General features: G+C 46.3%; 1 protein-coding gene across 1 annotated transcript in view; it reads right to left on the minus strand.

Moving 5' to 3' along the window:
• SPAG17 (sperm associated antigen 17) overlaps positions 1 to 20443 on the minus strand; it is a gene marked incomplete at its 3' end in the record, with an annotated part of 339719 nt that extends 319276 nt beyond the window's left edge. Inside the window, exon 1 of the mRNA XM_082247915.1 lies at positions 20326 to 20443. Coding sequence (XP_082104041.1) covers positions 20326 to 20427 — 102 coding nt within the window. The 5' untranslated portion in view covers positions 20428 to 20443. The remainder of the gene's footprint in view (positions 1 to 20325) is intronic.
• Positions 20444 to 20676: the final 233 nt, after the last annotated feature.

The following is a 20676-nucleotide window of genomic DNA, read 5'->3' on the forward strand; positions in this document are numbered from 1 at the left end:
ATCCTCCCCCCACCACAAATCCTCCCCCGAAATCTCCTTTCTAGCACAAATCCCCCCTCCTGCCACAAATCCTCCCCCCAAAACAAATCTGTCCCCCAAATCCCCCTAACAAAAACCCTCCCCTCCCAGCACAAATCCTCCCTCCAAACCCCCCCCCCCATCACAAACCCTCTCCCCAATCCCCCTTTCTAGTACAAATTTCCCTCCCAGCACCAACCCCCCCCCCCCAATCCCTCCCAGCACAAATCCTCCCCCCAATTTTCCTTTATAGCATAAATTCCCCTCCCAGCACAACCCCCATCCCCAATCCCCCTTTCTAGGACAAATCCCACTCCCAGCACAAATCCTCCACCCAAAATCTCCTTTCTAGCACAAACCCCCTCCCAGTACAAATCCTCAGCTCAAATCCCCCTTTCTAGCATAAACATCCCCTCCCACCACAAATCCTACCCTTAAATCCCCCACCCAAAATCAATCTTAACACAACCCACCCTCCCACCACAAATCCTACAGCCATTCCCCACTCCCAGCACAAATGCACCCCCCCCCCCAATCACTCTTTCTTAGCCCAAACCTCCCACCCAAAATCTCCTTTCTAGCTCAAATCCCCCTCCCAGCACAAATCCTCAGCCCAAATCCCCCTTTCTAGCATAAACCCCCCTCCCACCACAAACCCTACCCTCAAATCCCCCACCCTCACAAATCCTGCCCCCAGAATCCCCCTTTATAGCACAAATCCCCCCCTCCCAGCACAAATCCTCTCCCCAAAATCTCCTTTCTAGCACAAATTCCCCCTTTCCACCACAAATCTTGACCCAAAATCTCCTTTCTAGCACAAATCCCCCCCCCCACCACCACAAATTCTCCCCCCAAATCCCCCACCTAAAACCCCACCCCTTTCTAGCCCAAATCTCCCTCCCAGCATAAATCCTGCCCCCAATCCCCCTTTCTAGCACAAATCTCCCTCCCAGCTCAAATCCTCCCAAATCCCCCTTTCTAGCGTAAACCTCCCTCCTACCACAAATTCTCCCTCCAAATCCCCCACACAAAATGAGACCTTCCCCCAAATCCCCCTAACAAAATTCCCCCCTCCCAGTACAAATCCTCCCTTCAAATACCACCCCCCATCACAAACCCTCTCCCCAATCCCCCTTTCTAGCGCAAATCTCCCTCCCAACACAAATCCTCCCCCAATCCCCCTATTAGGCACAAATTCCCCTCCCAGAAAAATCCTCCCCCAATCCCCCTTTCTAGCACAAATCCCCCTTCCCAGCACAAATCCTCCACCTAAGTACCCCTTTCTAGCAAAAACCTCCCTCCCACCAAAAATTCCCATCCTCAACCCCCCCCATCCAAAACCAATCCTCCCCCCAAAATCGCCCTAAGCACAAACCCCCCTCCCACCACAAATCAGACCCCCAATCCCCCTTTATAGAACAAATCCCCACTCCCCGCACAAATACCCCCCCCCCCATCCCCCTTTCTAGCAAAAGTCCTCCTCCCAGGAGTTCCAGCACAAATCCTCCTTTTAAATACCCCTTTTTAGCCCAAACCCACCTCCCACCACAAATCCTACCCCTACCCCAACCAACAGAAATCTTCCCCCCAAAATCCCCCCTTATAGCTCAAATCCCCCCTCCCAGCACAAATTCTCCACCCAATCCCCCTTTATAGCACAAACTCCCACTCCCAATACAATGAATAGAGGCATTTTGGTTTACAGTTGGATGAAATGATCGATTGAATGATCATACTGATACATACATGGCCACCATAAAGGAGCCAGGCACAGCGTAGGTCCTTACCAAGATTATGGTTCTAGATCCTGGAACAACACTTAGCCCCACATTTTATTCACCCACTTTGCAGGTGCAAATCATGCCCATCTTACAGGTTGGTCTTGCCTAGACCCCGCCCCTAAATATGTGAGGACCGGCCACCTCACCCACTTTACAGGTTGGTCCTCCGCTGACTCTACATCTAAATATGTGGGGACCAGCCACCTCACCCACTTTACAGGTTGGTCCTCCGCTGACTCTACCTCGAAATATGTGGGGACCAGCCACCTCACCCACTTTACAGGTTGGTCCTCCACTGACCCTGCCCCTACATATGTGGGGACCAGCCACCTCACCCACTTTACAGGTTGGTCCTCCGCTGACCCTACCTCTAAATATGTGGGGACCAGCCATCTCACCCACTTTACAGGTTGGTCCTCCGCTAACTCTACCTCTAAATATGTGGGGACCGGCCACCTCACCCACTTTACAGGTTGGTCCTCCGCTGACTCTACCTCTAAATATGTGGGGACCGGCCACCTCACCCACTTTACAGGTTGGTCCTCCGCTGACTCTACCTCTAAATATGTGGGGACCGGCCACCTCACCCACTTTACAGGTTGGTCCTCCGCTGACCCTGCCTCTAAATATGTGGAGACCAGCCATCTCACCCACTTTACAGGTTGGTTGTCCGCTGACTCTACCTCTAAATATGTGGGGACCAGCCACCTCACCCACTTTACAGGTTGGTCCTCCGCTGACCCTACCTCTAAATATGTGGGGACCAGCCATCTCACCCACTTTACAGGTTGGTCCTCCGCTAACTCTACCTCTAAATATGTGGGGACCGGCCACCTCACCCACTTTACAGGTTGGTCCTCCGCTGACTCTACCTCTAAATATGTGGGGACCGGCCACCTCACCCACTTTACAGGTTGGTCCTCCGCTGACTCTACCTCTAAATATGTGGGGACCGGCCACCTCACCCACTTTACAGGTTGGTCCTCCGCTGACCCTGCCTCTAAATATGTGGAGACCAGCCATCTCACCCACTTTACAGGTTGGTTGTCCGCTGACTCTACCTCTAAATATGTGGGGACCAGCCACCTCACCCACTTTACAGGTTGGTCCTCCGCTGACTCTACCTCTAAATATGTGGGGACCAGCCACCTCACCCACTTTACAGGTTGGTCCTCCGCTGACCCTACCTCTAAATATGTGGGGACCGGCCACCTCACCCACTTTACAGGTTGGTCCTCCGCTGACCCTGCCTCTAAATATGTGGAGACCGGCCACCTCACCCACTTTACAGGTTGGTCCTCCGCTGACTCTGCCTCTAAATATGTGGGGACCAGCCATCTCACCCACTTTACAGGTTGGTCCTCCGCTGACCCTGCCTCTAAATATGTGGGGACCAGCCACCTCATCCACTTTACAGGTTGCTCTACCGACCCTGCCTCTAAATATGAGGGGACCAGCCATCTCACCCACTTTACAGGTTTCTCTCCCCTGACCCTGCCTCTAAATATGTGGGGACCAGCCATCTCACTCACTTTACAGGTTGCTCTCCCCTGACCCTGCCTCTAAATATGTGGGGACCAGCCACCTCACCCACTTTACAGGTTGGTCCTCCGCTGACCCTGCCTCTAAATATGTGGGGACCAGCCACCTCACCCACTTTACAGGTTGGTCCTCCGCTGACCCCGCCTCTAAATATGTGGGGACCAGCCACCTCACCCACTTTACAGGTTGCTCTCCCTTGACCCTGCCTCTAAATATGTGGGGACCAGCCACCTCACCCACTTTACAGGTTGGTCCTCCACTGACCCTGCCCCTACATATGTGGGGACCAGCCACCTCACCCACTTTACAGGTTGGTCCTCCGCTGACTCTGCCTCTAAATATGTGGGGACCAGCCATCTCACCCACTTTACAGGTTGGTCCTCCGCTGACCCTGCCTCTAAATATGTGGGGACCAGCCACCTCACCCACTTTAAAGGGTGCTCTCCCCTGACCCTGCCTCTAAATATGAGGGGACCAGCCATCTCACCCACTTTACAGGTTTCTCTCCCCTGACCCTGCCCCTAAATATGTGGGGACCAGCCATCTCACTCACTTTACAGGTTGCTCTCCCCTGACCCTGCCTCTAAATATGTGGGGACCAGCCACCTCACCCACTTTACAGGTTGGTCCTCCGCTGACCCCGCCTCTAAATATGTGGGGACCAGCCACCTCACCCACTTTACAGGTTGCTCTCCCCTGACCCTGCCTCTAAATATGTGGGGACCAGCCATCTCACCCACTTTACAGGTTGGTCCTCCGCTGACCCTGCCTCTAAATATGTGGGGACCAGCCACCTCACCCAGTTTACAGGTTGGTCCTCCGCTGACCCTGCCTCTAAATATGTGGGGACCAGCCATCTCACCCACTTTACAGGTTGGTCCTCCGCTGACCCTGCCTCTAAATATGTGGGGACCAGCCACCTCACCCACTTTACAGGTTGGTCCTCCGCTGACTCTACCTCTAAATATATGGGGACCAGCCATCTCACCCACTTTATAGGTTGGTCCTCCGCTGACCCTGCCTCTAAATATGTGGGGACCAGCCACCTCACCCACTTTACAGGTTGGTCCTCCGCTGACCCTGCCCCTAAATATGTGGGGACCAGCCACCTCGCCCACTTTACAGGTTGGTCCTCCGCTGACCCTGCCCCTAAATATGTGGGGACCAGCCACCTCACCCACTTTACAGGTTGCTCTCCCCTAACCCTGCCTCTAAATATGTGGGGACCAGCCACCTCACCCACTTTACAGGTTGCTCTTCCCTGACCCTGCCTCTAAATATGTGGGGACCGGCCACCTCACCCACTTTACAGGTTGGTCCTCCGCTGACCCTGCCTCTAAATATGTGGGGACCGGCCACCTCACCCACTTTACAGGTTGGTCCTCCGCTGACTCTACCTCTAAATATGCAAGGTGTCCATCCATCTTACTCATTTTTCGGACATTTCCTCCCCTGACCCTGCCTCTAAATATGCAGGGACCAACTATCCCACCCACTTTATGGGTTGTTCCTCCCCTGAACCTGCCTATAAATATGCGGGGACTGTCCATCTTACCCACTTTTCGGGTTGGTCTTACCTTCACCCCGCCTCTAATTTTGGTGGGACCAGCTATCTTACCCACTTTTTGGGTTGGCCCTCCCCTGACCCCCCTTCTAAATATGCAGGGACCATCCATTTTACCCACTTTATAGGTTGGTCCTCCCCTAGCCTTGCCTCTAAATATGCAGGGACCAACTATCTCACCCACTTTACGGGTTGTTCCTCCCCCTTAACCTGCCTATAAATACGTGGAGACTGTCCCATCTTACCCACTTTTCAGGTTGGTCCTCACCTGACCTCGCCTCTAAATTTTGCAGGGACCAGCAATCTCCCCACTTTACAGGTTGGTCTTCCCCTGACCCAACCTCTAAATATGCAGGGACCGGCCATCTCACCCACTTTACAGGTTGGTTCTCCCCTGACTCTACCTCTAAATATGTGGGGACCATCCATCTTACCCACTTTTCAGGTTGGTCCTCCCCTCCCCTGACCTTGCCTCTAAATTTCGCAGGGACCAGCAATCTCCCCACTTTACAGGTTGGTCTTCCCCTGACCCCACCTCTAAATATGCAGGGACCGGCCATCTCACCCACTTTTAAGGGTTGTTCCTTCCCCGACTCAACCTCTAAATATGCAGGGACTAACTATCTTACCCAATTTAAGGTTTTCATCCCCTGAGCCCCCCTCTAAATACGCAAGGATCAGCCATCTCACCAACTTTACGAGTTGGTTTCCCCCAGATCCCACCTCTAAATATGCAGGGGCCCGCCATCTCACCAGATTTATGGATTGGTCCTCCCAGAACCTACATCTAAATAAGTAGAGACCACCCACTCGCAGCCCCAATCCCTGCAATGATTGCCTAAGGCCCCTTTCACACCTATGCGACCTAAAAGTCATGTGATTCTCCCCTGACCCTGCCTCTAAATATGTGGGGACCATCCATCTTACCCATGTTATGGGCGCTAAAAACAAAAAAAAGGGCAACAATTTTGAAAAAATAACATTTTTCACATTTTTTTTTATATGAAATTCTCAAAAAAAAATTTAAAATCAAATTTTTTTAACATTTTAGGCCAATTTGTTTTCTGCTACATATTTTTGGTTAAAAAAAAAAAATAAGCGTATTTTGATTGGTTTGCGCAAAAGTTGTTGTGTTTACTAACTACGGGAAAGATTTATGTCATTTTTATTGTTTTTTTTTTTTTTAACTAGTAATGGCGGCGATCTGCAATTTTTTTTTTGCGGGACTGCGACATTGCGGCGGACAGATCGGACCACTGACTGACATTTTTGACACTTTTGGGGGTACCAGTGACAATACTACAGTAATCAGTGCTAAAAATATTCACTGTTACTGTAAAAATGACACTGGCAGGGAAGGGGTTAACTTTATTGGTGATCAAGGGGTTAAGTGTGTCCCTAGGGGCGTGATTCTGTTAGGGGGCGTGGCTAGTGAAGTAACCACAGAGACATGCGATCCTATATACCCAGGATCACATAGCCTCTGTGCCTACTTCAGTGAGAATGACAGACGGTTGTGTTTACATCAGACGTCTGTCTTTCTCCCTCTACTGCGGGAGATCGCGAGTGGGCGGCGGCCATCGGTCACACCCGCTGGCTAGGCAGGGGACGAGCGGGGGCGAAAGCGTGCCGCCGGCGGGTCGCGCTCGCCCCCTACAGGCTCTTTGGCAAGTGAACACAGGTCTCTGTGTTGATTCCACAAGCCCATCCCCCACACAGTTAGAAAACACACCCTAGGCATACACTTAATCCTTTGATCGCCCCTGAGTTAACCCCTTCCCTGCCAGTTTAATTAGAACAGTAACAGTGCATATTTTTAGCACTGATTACTGTAGTAATGTCACTGGTCCCCCCAAAAGTGTCAAAAAGTCTGATCTGTCCACCGCAATTGTCGCAGTCCCGCTAAAAATCACAGATCGCCGCCATTACTAGTAAAAAAATTAATAAAAAAAATAAATAAAATGACATAAATCTATCCCTTAGTATGTAGACGAGATAACTTTTGCGCAAACCAATCAATATACGCTTATTTAGGATTTTTTTTTTTTTACCAACAATATGTAGCAGAATACAAATTGGCCTAAAAGGATGAAAAAAATTGATTTTTACATATTTTTTTGGGGGAATGTTATATAGCAGAATGTGAAAAATATTGTTTTTTTTTTTTTTTTTTCCAGAATTTTTGCTCTTTTTTTGTTTAAAAGCACAAAAAAAAAAAAAAAAAAAACATTATTACAGTAACAGTGCATATTTTTAGCACTGATTACTGTAGTAATATCACTGGTCCCCCCCAAAAGTGTCAAAAATGTCAGTTTGGTGTGCGATCTGTCCGCCGCAATGTCGCAGTCCCACTAAAAATCGCTGATCGTCGCCATTACTAGTAAAAAAAAATAAAATGACAAAAATCTTTCCTCTAGTTTGTAGACAAAGAAGCGACAATTTTTTTTTACCAAAAATATGTAGCAGAAGACAAATTGGCCTAAAAGGATGAAAAAAAAAAAAACGATTTTTACATTTTTTTTGGGGGAATGTTATAGAAGTGAAAAAAAAAAAAAAAAAAAATTATATATGTATGTATGTATGTATGTATGTATGTATGTATGTATGTATATACATATATATATATATATATATATATATATATTTCAGAATTTTCACTCTTTTTTTGTTTATAGCGCAAAAAAAAAAAAAATCATTATTACAGTAACAGTGCATATTTTCAGCACTGATTACTGTAGTAATGTCACTGGTCCCCCCCCAAAAGTGTCAAAAATGTCAGTTAGGTGTCTGATCCCGCTAAAAATCGCTGATCGCCGCCATTACTAGTAAAAAAAAATAAAATTACATAAATCTTTCCCCTAGTTTGTAGACGAAGAAGCGACAATTTTTGCGCAAACCAATCAATATACGCTTATTTAGGATTTTTTTTTTTTTTACCAAAAGTATGTAGCAGAATATAAATTGGCCTAAAAGGATGAAAAAAAAAACCAAACGATTTTTACATTTTTTGGGGGGAATGTTATTATAGAAGTAAAAAAAAATAAATAAATAAATAAAAAAAAAAAAAAAAAAAATTATATATATATATATATATATATATATATATATATATATATATATATATATATATATATATAATTTTTTTTTTTTTACGAATTTTCGCTCTTTTTTTGTTTAAAGAGCAAAAAAAAAAATCATTATTACAGTAACAGTGCATATTTTTAGCACTGATTATTGTAGTAATGTCACTGGTCCCCCCCAAAAGTGTCAAAAATGTCAGTTAGGTTTCCGATCTGTCCGCCGCAATGTCGTAGTCCTGCTAAAAAAAAAAAAAAAAAAAAAAAAAAAAAAAAAAAATCGCTGATCGCCGCCATTACTAGTAAAAAAATAAAATGACATAAATCTATCCCTTAGTTTGTAGACGCGATAACTTTTGCGCAAACCAATCAATATACACTTTTTTTTTTTTTTACCAAAAATATGTAGCAGAAAACAAATTGGCCTATAAGGATGAAAAAATTAGAGTTTTACATTTTTTTTTTTGGGAATGTTATATAGCAGAAGGTGATTTTTTTTCTTTTTTTTTTCCAGTATTGTCGCTCTTTTTTTGTTTATAGCACAAAAAATAAAAATTGGAGAGGCAATCAAATACCACCAAAAGAAATCTCTATTTGTTGGGAAAAAAGGACATCAATTTTATTTGGATACAGCATTCCACGACCGCGCATTTGTCCGTTAAAAGTAACGCAGTGCCGAATCACATAAAATGGCCTGGTCATTAAGGGGGCAAATCCTTCCGGTCCAGAAGTGGTTAAAGTGTGACTCCAGCCAGAACCTTTTAGTTTGGGGTGGAGCGGGGGAAGGGCTGACCTGGGCATTGTGATTTTTTTGGCAATGGTCTCCAGTACAAACATAGAGGGCCAATATTCCCAGAGGGGACACAGGGAGCAATAAACCCTGACTGAGCTTCTAACCCCTTACTATACCATAAAGCAGGGATATGCAAATTGTGGCCCTCCAGATGTTGCAGAACTACAAGTCCCATGAGGCATAGCAAGACTCTGACAGCCACAAGCATGACATCCAGAGGCAGAGGCATGATGGGACTTGTAGTTTTGTAACAGCTGGAGGGCCACAGTTTGCTTATCCCTGCCATAAAGGGTTTGGCTCTCGATACACTCCAACCTTCGTCCTGTAGAGGGTGAATCTCCGATTTCCTGGAATCTCAGGATAATCCTGACACACCGCAGGTGACGGGTCCCTCTGTAAAGTATAAATAATGGGCGGCACATACTAATTATTTTTACAGTTCCTTGTCCTGCGCCGGCCCTCCGCTGGGCTTTGATGCGATCGGTGCAGCATGTGAAGTTTGCACATCAAAGCCTAGACACCCATTGCTGCAGGCTCTCATGCCATCAATCACTTTGGGGGGGAATTAGAGGGAAGACAGCAGCAATCATACATGCGTTTCCCAGCTTCCCAAATAAGTTGCAGACCCATCCCTGTAAATCTCTGCCGCACCGGCGAGGAATTACAAATCGCTTTTTTTGTCAGGGATCTGGGCACAGAAAAACCATTTATCCGCGGCAGAATAAAAAAATGTTTGGTTCCTGGGAGCCAGCTAAGCCCGCCATCACTTAAAAAGACATTTCTCTCCGAGGAATAATTGCAACAATACGGGAGGAATCATCCCCAGCAGAATTCTTGTGGGAAAATCTGTAAAGAGATGGTAGAAGATTTCTATGGAAGGAAGGCTGGGAAACCAGCGGCTTTTGTTACTCCGGTACTACAAGTTCCAGCAGGCGATACTGCCGCCATCCTATCCTCAAATATGAGTTTTGTAACGGAGGATGGGAGCTAGTTACCCATTGGATGCCCATCAAATGCCGGGCAATGAAAATCTCTGTACACTAAAGTAGCAAAAAGTAAAAGAACAAAATAGTTAAAAGTAACAAAAGGTTTCGCTCCTTTTTTTTATTTTTTATGCAGCATGGTGAACTCAACAGAGCCCGGAGCTCGGTGAATGCACCACTGGCACTCCATTAGGGCTGCATCTAGCCTATCTGATCTGGGGGTGCAGTAAAAAAAGGTCAGGGGTAAAAGTTCCAACACTGTGTGCAAGCCATTGACGGTCTATCACACAGTGTCATGACCTGGGAATCACTAATAAACAAAACCTGTGCTTCCTTATATCTGATGTTCTTATCAGAGTCCCCTTTTACATCATGACTAGTTATCAGAGTGCCCCCTTACATCAGGTGTCCCCATTCAGAGTGCCTCCTTACATCAGGTGTCCCCATTCAGAGTGCCTCCTTACATCAGGTGTCCCAATTCAGAGTGCCTCCTTACATCAGGTGTCCCCATTCAGAGTGCCTCCCTACATCAGGTGTCCTCATTCAGAGTGCCTCCTTACATCAGGTGTCCCAATTCAGAGTGCCTCCTTACATCAGGTGTCCCCATTCAGAGTGCCTCCTTACATCAGGTGTCCCCATTCAGAGTGCCTCCTTACATCAGGTGTCCCCATTCAGAGTGCCTCCTTACATCAGGTATCCCCATCCAGAGTGCCTCCTTACATCAGGCGTCCCCATCAAGAGTGCACACTTACATCAGGCGTCCCCATCAAGAGTGCCTACTTACATCAGGCGTCCCCATCAAGAGTGCCCTCTTACATCAGGCGTCCCCATCAAGAGTGCCCTCTTACATCAGGCGTCCCCCATCAAGAGTGCCCTCTTACATCAGGCGTCCCCATCAAGAGTGCCTCTTTACATCAGGTGTCTCCATCAAGAGTGCCCTTCTACATCAGGTGTCTCAATCAAGAGTGTGACAGAACCACCCCACACTCCCCTTGAGTGCTTCTGTCAGTATACCGCTTTCTCCAGTCTGAACATAGATATCAGATATTATAGCCGCATATTGCAACCAAGAACTAGACAGGACTAGTTTGGCTGCAAAACTGGAACTCTTTATTGAACAAGAATACAGGTTTTTTATACACTACACACTCAGGTGAGGCTGATCACATTATCATATGCAAACACAACTGTGTACAGAATTATATTTACCACAATAAACATGAAGGTTAAACAACTAACCATTTGGACAATCAGGGATCTCATTCCAGGTCAGACTTGCCTCAAGCTCACAAAGTACAATACAAATTATTACAAGTGTAAACACCCCCCCCCCCCAATAGTTTGCTAGCAGACAATAGGTGTGTTAATTAGCATAATTAACAATGTGTGGAAGACAGGTGGTTTTGCTGATGATATTAACATCTGCTATGAGTCTGACTGTGTGGAGCAGTCCTTACTGGTAATGGGGCAGCTATTCCCTAAACAGGGACCCTGGGCCTAGAGTCCCAGAGTCTGTGCGTCTTGGGGAGACATGGACTTGAATCCAGAGTAACATTACTCCAAGACCCCCCCCCCACCCCACCCCCAGCAACCCCACAAAGAGTAGGGTTCCCTTAAAAGCCAGGACCCATAGTCAGTAGGCAAGAGGCTAGACTGCAGTGCCCTCCAAAAGCTTCTGTCCAGGGTGAATCTGTCACAAAAAGTGCCCCTTACATCAGGTCTCCCTTTCACGAGTACTCCTTACATCAGGGTTCCCCATCAACACTGCTCTCTTAATTCAGGTGTCCCCATCACAAATGCCCTCTTACATCAGGTGTCCCCATCACATCAGGTGTCTCCATCAAGAGTACCCCTTACTCTTGATGTCTCCATCAAGAGTACCCCTTACTCTTGATGTCTCCATCAAGAGTGCCCTCTTACATCAGGTGTCTCCATCAAGAGTGCCCTCTTACATCAGGTGTCTCCATCAAGAGTGCCCTCTTACATCAGGTGTCTCCATCAAGAGTGCCCTCTTACATCAGGTGTCTCCATCAAGAGTGCCCTCTTACATCAGGTGTCTCCATCAAGAGTGCCCTCTTACATCAGGTGTCTCCATCAAGAGTGCCCTCTTACATCAGGTGTCTCCATAAAGAGTGCCCTCTTACATCAGGTGTCTCCATAAAGAGTGCCCTCTTACATCAGGTGTCTCCATAAAGAGTGCCCTCTTACATCAGGTGTCTCCATCAAGAGTGCCCTCTTACATCAGGTGTCTCCATAAAGAGTGCCCTCTTACATCAGGTGTCTCCATAAAGAGTGCCCTCTTACATCAGGTGTCTCCATCAAGAGTTACCTCCTACATTAGGTGTCTCCATCAAGAGTGCCCTCCTACATCAGGTGTCTCCATCAAGAGTGCCCTCCTACATCAGGTGTCTCCATCAAGAGTGCCCTCCTACATCAGGTGTCTCCATCAAGAGTGCCCTCCTACATCAGGTGTCCCCATCAAGAGTGCCCTCCTACATCAGGTGTCCCCATCAAGAGTGCCCTCTTACATTAGATGTTCTCATCAGAGTGCCCCCTTAATTCAGGTGTCCCCAGTAGAGTCCCCCCTCATACTGAATGTCCTATCAGAGTGCCTCCTTACATCAATGGTCTACATCAGACTGTCTCATGGATCAATATATGCACACTCAGAGACCGGGGGATGGGGGAGCACAACTAAAATCTGGGGGTACAGTCCACCTCAGCCACCCTTTGGATCCAGGCCTGCACTACATGCCCGCTTGCTGCATCCCTGTGTCCACAGTCAGTTGGCATGATGGGCAGAGATAATAGCTTCAGACTTCAGATACTGGAATTTTCAAGTGCCCTATTAAAGGCGCATGCATGCGGCTATATGACGATACGCCAACTAGTACACAGGAAGATGGCAGCAAGAGCCTACGTAAAAAGCATGCCGTACATGGTATGCATCTAATGTTTGAGTAAAGTTACCATCCATACATACAATGGTAATGCAGTGTATTGGTTGCTAGGATGCAGGCTCCTATTGCCATCCAGCATCCTCCTTTACTTGGACATAATTGGCTACTATTGCCTAGCGTCCTCAGTTGTACAGTGCAGGTGACCATCGCTTCCCAGCATTCTCTGTGGCTTAGGCGTAGGTGGCTATTGCTGCGGAGTGTTCTCTATTTCTTAGGTGCAGGTGACTATTACTGCCCAGCATTCTCTGTCGCTTGGGCACAGGTGGCTATTGCTGCCCAGCGTTCTCTGTGGCTTGGGTGCAGGCGGCTATTGCTGCGGAGCGTTCTCTATTTCTTAGGTGCAGGTGACTATTGCTGCCCAGCGTTCTCTGTAGGCTTGGGCACAGGTGGCTATTGCTGCCCAGCGTTCTCTGTGGCTTGTGCACAGGTGGCTATTGCTGCTCAGCGTTCTCTGTGGCTTGGGTGCAGGTGGCTATTGCTGCCCAGCGTTCTCTATTTCTTAGGTGCAGGTGACTATTGCTGCCCAGCGTTCTCTGTAGGCTTGGGCACAGGTGGCTATTGCTGCCCAGCGTTCTCTGTGGCTTGGGCACAGGTGGCTATTGCTGCCCAGCGTTCTCTGTGGCTTGGGCACAGGTGGCTATTGCTGCCCAGCGTTCTCTGTGGCTTGGGCACAGGTGACTATTGCTGCCCATCGTTCTCTGTGGCTTGGGCACAGGTGGCTATTGCTGCCCAGCGTTCTCTGTGGCTTGGGCACAGGTGGCTATTGCTGCCCAGCGTTCTCTATTTCTTAGGTGCAGGTGACTATTGCTGCCCAGCGTTCTCTGTGGCTTGGGCACATGGGGGATCTCTGGGCTCCTCCTACAAAGTTACAATGTACAGTCTGATCTCTGGGCTCCTTCACATCCCTATACCAGAAAGTACAAAAAATATTAAAAATGCACACAGTGCCCGGACATGTGTGATCATGCGTTGTGGTGCGCTGCAAGGTGCGTGCATTGGGGATGCACTGAACCCCCTGGAGATCATTTCCCCATAAAACCATTTTACAATATCACGCCGGACCCATTAATAATCAGCGCAATCGGCGCCCACCGCGCTATACCTACAAATAGGATTAAGTTCTGCCAGCCAAAAGCCATCCTGGACGGCCATCCCACGCATCAATTATCGGCCGCGGTCCTCGGGCAGCTGGACACAAAGCGCATTGTTTCTAAGAGTTGCAAAATAATTTATAGTTTTCATTTTTTCTCGGACGCGAGCCGCATGTTTACGTTGTAACTCTCCCAGCGCCGGTTTTATATTGGAGACCTGACATCACCCTGGTCTGCGGCCTGAGGGACGCGCGGCCTCCTGCTCCCCGTCCCAGGGCCCCCCTCGGCCCCCTTCCCTTAGACTTGTCCCTCATAGCCTTGACATAAGCCGCGGTGTTTGCTCAGGGCTTCATTACATGGCGGGATCTGGCTTAAGGAAGCGCTAAATCCTCCAACAGGTGCAAAATATTAAGAGTCATATGTATTTCAATAAGTGGCAAATAACAGATAGGGCCTGGGAGGAGGGGGAGGGGGGGTGAGGTTTAACCGCAAGCTCCACGGTGGGACGCTGTGCGACGCTGAGGAAAAATACAGAGCTGCTTTGTGAAAGGTGAAAATGACCAAAAGAAATATAAACACATAGAGTGCAATAAAACAGAAATAAATACAGCAATATAAATATAAAATTAAAAAGTAACAAAAAAAAATATGTGACAAAAATAAATTAAAAAGAAATGTATGTATATATATATATATATATATATATATATATATATATATATATATATATATATATATATTTATGAATTTATTTATTTTTCCATACTGTATAAAAGAATGTAATAAAAATAAATACAAAATAAATTGATATACATGTATGCACTGAAAATCAATACAACAAAATAAATATCAATAAAAAAAATAACAAAATAAATATAAAAAAAAATCTTATCTATCTATCTAGCTACACACACATAGTTTATAAAGAATAATGTAATTAAAATAAATACAACAAAATACATTTAGAGCCGGTCCACACTGGGGCGACTTGTCAGGCGACCAGGTCGCCTGACAAGTCGCCTGCCATAGAGAAGCTGTGGACCCGTTCTAAGTCGGAGCGACACAAGTCGCTCCGACTTAGAAAAAGGGTCCTGAGCTACTTTGGGGCAACCTGGAGGCGACTTGCATTGACTTCAATGATATGAAGTCCGTGCCGGCCACTCCGAGGTCGCGGTGCAAGCTGCGCACCACGACTTCACAGGTCGCCCGGCAAAGTCGGGTCGCGCCTGTGTGAACCGGCTCTAAAATAAAAAAACCCAACATAAAATAAATATGAAAAAAGTAATATATATATATATATATATATATATATATATATATATATATATATATATATATATACATATATACACACACAATACAGAAAACAATGTAATAAAAATAGATTAGAAAATAACAAAATAAATACGACAATATAAGATAAGATATATACAGTACTTACTGTATAAAAAGCAACGTAATAAAGACAAATACAACAAAATATATAGAAATATAAAGAACAATGTAACATGAAAAACAAAAAAAAAAAAAATGGGCGTTTAACTCTTTCATTTTCAAATTCATTTTTTTTCCATTTCCACAATAAATATTATTATTATTATTATTATTATACAGGATTTATATAGTGCCAACAGTTTGTGCAGAGCTTCACAATATAAAAGGATACAATTAAGAGAGAGTACAATTTAAAAAAAAAATACAATGAAAAAAATAAGAGTAGGTTCACACTGGGGCGACCTGTCAGGCCACCTGGTCGCCTGACAGGTCGCCTGCCATAGAGAAGCTGCGGACCCGTTCTAATAGGTGCGACACAAGTCGCTCCAATTTAGAAAAAGGGTCCGGAGCTTCTTTGGGGCGACCTGGAGCGACCTGCATAGACTTCAATGTTATGAAGTCCGTGCCGGCCGCTCCGTGACTTGTGAGGTCGCCCCGGCAAGTCGGATCGCTCTAATGTGAAACGGCTCTAAGAGGGTCAAGCGGGCCCTGCTCATAATATATAAATAAATATATATATATATATATATATATATATATATATATATATATATACACACACACACACACACACAGTACCTTACAAAAGTGAGTACACCCCTCACATTTTTGTAAATATTTTATTCTATCTTTTCATGTGACAACACAGAAGAAATGACACTTTGCTACAATGTAAAGTAGTGAGTGTACAGCTTGTATAACAGTGTAAATTTTCTGTCTTTTCCTCACCTGGTTGAAAAGATAGAATAAAATATTTACAAAAAAGTGAGGGGTGTACTTACCTTTGTGAGATGCTGATAAAAAAAAAAAAAAAAAAAAATATATATATATCTCTATATATATTTTAATTTTGAGCAGGGGGAGTAAATCTCCCCTCAATGTAAAAAATATAAAATATATAATAATTGGACTTTCAACCCCATTTGCTGCTGCAGGATTTTTTTGTTGTTTTGTTTTATCTTTAAAATAGAATATTTTTTTTATAATTATAATAGAAATGCTCTTAAATTCTCTAAAAATTATATATATATTTTAAGTAAAACAGAAACCCCATAAAATAAAAAATCATGGCATTAAAATATATATATATATATATATTTTTTTTTATAGCACATGATTTTAGTACTTGTTTTATAAAAAAAAAATAAAATAAAAAAAATGTAAAAAGAAAAAAAAAACACTCAAATTTATGTAGTGCACACAAACAATAAAACCTCCAAATTTTCTGCTTGCTCTCAGTCATGACTAGAGGCTGAGAACTGTCTATGACAGCTCAGTCACTGTGCTGGGAGCATGCGCTCAGCACAGAATCCTGTAGATCTAGGAATTGCAGTTCCTGGATAAGGATGCTTTGGGTTGCAGTAACTAGATGGAGATGATGGGAGTTATAGAGACAGGTAAGGATTGCAGAGAGTAGTATTCCTGCATTGCTGGGAGTGGTTGGGGCAGTGCAGGCAGTTGCAGTCTCTGGTAGGGAATACTGGGAGTTGTAGTCTCTGGTAGGGGATTCTGGCAGTTGTAGTCTCTGGTAGTGGATTCTGGCAGTTGTAGTCTCTGGTAATGAATGCTGGGAGTTGTAGTTTCCGGATAAGGATGCTTTGGGTTGTAGTAGCTAGATAGGGATGGTGGGAGTTATGGAGCCATGTAGGGAATGCTGGCAATTATATTCCTGCATAGCTGGGATCGGTTGGTGCAATGCTGGTAGTTGTAGTCTCTAGTAGGGAATGCTGGGAGTTGTAGTGCCTGGTTTGGGAGGCTGAGAGTTGTGGTCTCTGGTAGGACATGATGGGAGTTGATACCTCTGGTAGGAAATTCTGGGAGTTGTAGTCTCTGGTAGGGAATGCTGGAGGTTGCAGTGCCTGGTGGAGGATGCTGGGAGTTGTGGTCTTTTGTAGGAGATGTTGTATCTGGTAGGAAATATTGGAAGTTGTAGTCTCTGGTAGGGGATGTTGGGAGTTGTAATGCCTATTGGCGTATGCTGGCAGTTGGTAGTGCTTGGAGGGGGATGCTGGGAGTTTTTGTCCCTGAGAGGAATATTGGGCATTGTAGTCACTGGCAATGAATGCTAGGAGTTGTAGTGCATGTTAGGGGATGCCGGGGGTTGTTTCTGGTAGGGAATACTGAGGGTTGTTGTGTCTAGTAGGGGATGCTAAGATAAGTAGTGTTTGGTAGTGGATGGTAGGAGTTGTAGTCTCTGGTAGGAGATGTTGGGAATTGTAGTGCCTGGTGGAGGATGCTGGCAATTGTAGTCTCTGCTAGGTGATGATGAGAATTGTAGTATCTTGTAGGTGATGATGATGGGAGTTGCAGTCTCTGGTAGGTGATGATGGGAGTTGTAGTCTATGGAACGAGATATTGGGCATTGTAGTCTCTGGCAAGGAATTCTGGGAGTTATAGTCTCTGCCAGGGGTGATAGGAGTTGTCTTGCATGGTAGGGAATGTTGGGAGTTGTAGTCTTGGATAGGGGATGTTGGGAGTTGTAGTCTCTGCTTGGTGATGATGAGAGTTGTAGTCTCTGGTAGAGTGTTGATAGTTGAGCTGTAGTCTCTGGCAGGTGATGATGGAAACTGTAGTCTCTGGTAGGGGATATTGGCAGTTGTAGTCTCTGGCAGGAAATGCTGGGAGTTGTAGTCTCTGATAGAGTGTTGGGAGTTGTAGTCTCTGGTAGGTGATGATGGAAGTTATAGTCTCTGGTAGGGGATGATGGGAGTTGAAGTCTCTGTTAGGAGATGATGGGAGTTGAAGTCTCTGGAACAAGATATTGGGAGTTGTAGTCTCTGGCAGGGAATGCCGGGAGTTAGTCTCTGGCAGGGGTGATAGGAGTTGTATTGCATGGTAGGGAATGTTGGGAGTTGAAGTTTTGGGTAGGGGATGTTGGGAGTTGTAGTCTCTGCTTGGTGATGATGAGAGTTGTAGTCTCTGCTTGGTGATGACGAGAGTTGTCGTCTCTGGTAGAGTGTTGGGAGTTGAGCTGTAGTCTCTGGCAGGTGATGATTGAAATTGTAGTCAATGGTTGGGGATATTGGCAGTTGTAGTCTCTGGCAGTGAATACTGGGAGTTGTAGTTTTGGGCAGGAAATGCTGGGAGTTGTAGTCTCTGTTAGGGGATAATGGGAGTTGTAGTGCATGGTAAGGGGTTTTGGGTGTGGTAGAGCAGTTTGGGAGTCGTAGTCCCTGGTAGAGGATGTTGGGAATTGTAGTCTCTGCTAGGTGATGATGGGAGCTGTAGTCTCTGCTAGGGGAAGATGATAGTTGTAGTCTCTTGTAGGGGATGATGGGAGTTGTAGTGCATGGTAGAGGATATTGGGAGTTGCAGTCTCTGGTAGAGGATGTTGGGAGCTGTAGTCTCTGGTAGGGGATGATGGGAGTTGTAAGCTCTTGTAGGGGATGACGGGAGTAGTGGTGCATGGTAGAGGATGTTGGGAGTTGTGGCGCATGGTAGAAGATGCTGGGAGTTGTAGTCTCTGGTAGAAGGTGTTGGGAGTTGTAGTCTCTGGTAGAAGGTGTTGGGAGTTGTAAGCTCTTGTAGGGGATGACGGGAGTAGTGGTGCATGGTAGAGGATGTTGGGAGTTGTGGCGCATGGTAGAAGATGCTGGGAGTTGTAGTCTCTGGTAGAAGATGCTGGGAGTTGTAGTCTCTGGTAGAAGGTGTTGGGAGTTGTAGTCTCTGGTAGAAGGTGTTGGGAGTTGTAGTCTCTGGTAGGGGATGTTGGGAGTTGTAGTCTCTGGTAGGGGATGTTGGGAGTTGTGGTCTCTGGTAGGGGATGGTGGGAGTTGTGGCCCCTGGTAGAGGATGTTGGGAGTTGTAGTCTCTGCTAGGTGATGATGGGAGTTGTACTCTCTTGTAGGGGATGTTGGGAGTTGTAGTCTCTGGTAGGGATTGAAGGGAGTTATAGTCTCTTCTAGGGGATGATGGGAGTTGAAGTCTCTGCTAGGTGATGATAGGAGTTGTAGTCTCTTGTAGGGGATGTTGGGAGTTGTAGTCTCTGGTAGGGGTTGAAGGGAGTTCTAGTCTCTTCTAGGGGATGATAGGAGTTTTAGTCTCTGCTAGGGGATGTTGGAAGTCTTTAGTATCTGGTAGGGGATGTTGGAAGTTGTAGCCTCTGGTAAAGGATGTTGGGAGTTATAGTCTTGTAAGAGATCATGGGAGTTGTAGTCTCTGGTAGAAGGTGTTGGGAGTTGTAAGCTCTTGTAGGGGATGACGGGAGTAGTGGTGCATGGTAGAGGATGTTGGGAGTTGTGGCGCATGGTAGAAGATGCTGGGAGTTGTAGTCTCTGGTAGAAGATGCTGGGAGTTGTAGTCTCTGGTAGAAGGTGTTGGGAGTTGTAGTCTCTGGTAGAAGGTGTTGGGAGTTGTAGTCTCTGGTAGGGGATGTTGGGAGTTGTAGTCTCTGGTAGGGGATGTTGGGAGTTGTAGTCTCTGGTAGGGGATGGTGGGAGTTGTGGCCCCTGGTAGAGGATGTTGGGAGTTGTAGTCTCTGCTAGGTGATGATGGGAGTTGTACTCTCTTGTAGGGGATGTTGGGAGTTGTAGTCTCTGGTAAGGATTGAAGGGAGTTATAGTCTCTTCTAGGGGATGATGGGAGTTGAAGTCTCTGCTAGGTGATGATAGGAGTTGTAGTCTCTTGTAGGGGATGTTGGGAGTTGTAGTCTCTGGTAGGGGTTGAAGGGAGTTCTAGTCTCTTCTAGGGGATGATAGGAGTTTTAGTCTCTGCTAGGGGATGTTGGAAGTCTTTAGTATCTGGTAGGGGATGTTGGAAGTTGTAGCCTCTGGTAAAGGATGTTGGGAGTTATAGTCTTGTAAGAGATCATGGGAGCTGTAGTTTCTGGTAGGGGATGCTGGGAGTTGTAGTGAATGGTAGAGGGTGTTGGGAGTTGTGGTCTCTGGTAGGGGATGATGGGAGTTGTAGTCTCTGACAGGGGACGTTGGGAGTTGTAGTTCCTGGGGGGACCACTGGGAGTAGTAGTTCTCCATAGCTGGCAGTGCTCGGTGCAGTGCTGGGAGTTGTAGTCCTCTCTCTTACCTCCTCCAGCCGGGCGGTGATCAGTCCGCTCTCCCAGGCTCTCCCCGGGGCCCCGGTGGTCGGGTTGGAGGGGACGGAGCTCTTCACTCTCTTCGGGGCCATCGTGTGCGCTGTGTACTTCCGGGACGCCGCCCGTCACCTAGCAACCAGTCACATGACTCCGGCAACTTCTGTGCACCGCCCTCCTCCTCAGTGTCCCCGCCCATGTGCTGCCTGTCTATGTATCGGTGTCACCCCTCTGTGCGATCCTCTCCCGGTCCGGACCTTCCTCTATCACTCACTACAACGGGTTATACTACGTTTACTTTTAGGGGGTTTCTATTAACCTCTTCAATACCGCCCCTTCTTCCT

The sequence above is a fragment of the Pelophylax lessonae genome (genome assembly GCF_965119305.1).
Source record: "Pelophylax lessonae genome assembly, chromosome: 2".
Taxonomy (NCBI): Eukaryota; Metazoa; Chordata; class Amphibia; order Anura; family Ranidae; genus Pelophylax; species Pelophylax lessonae.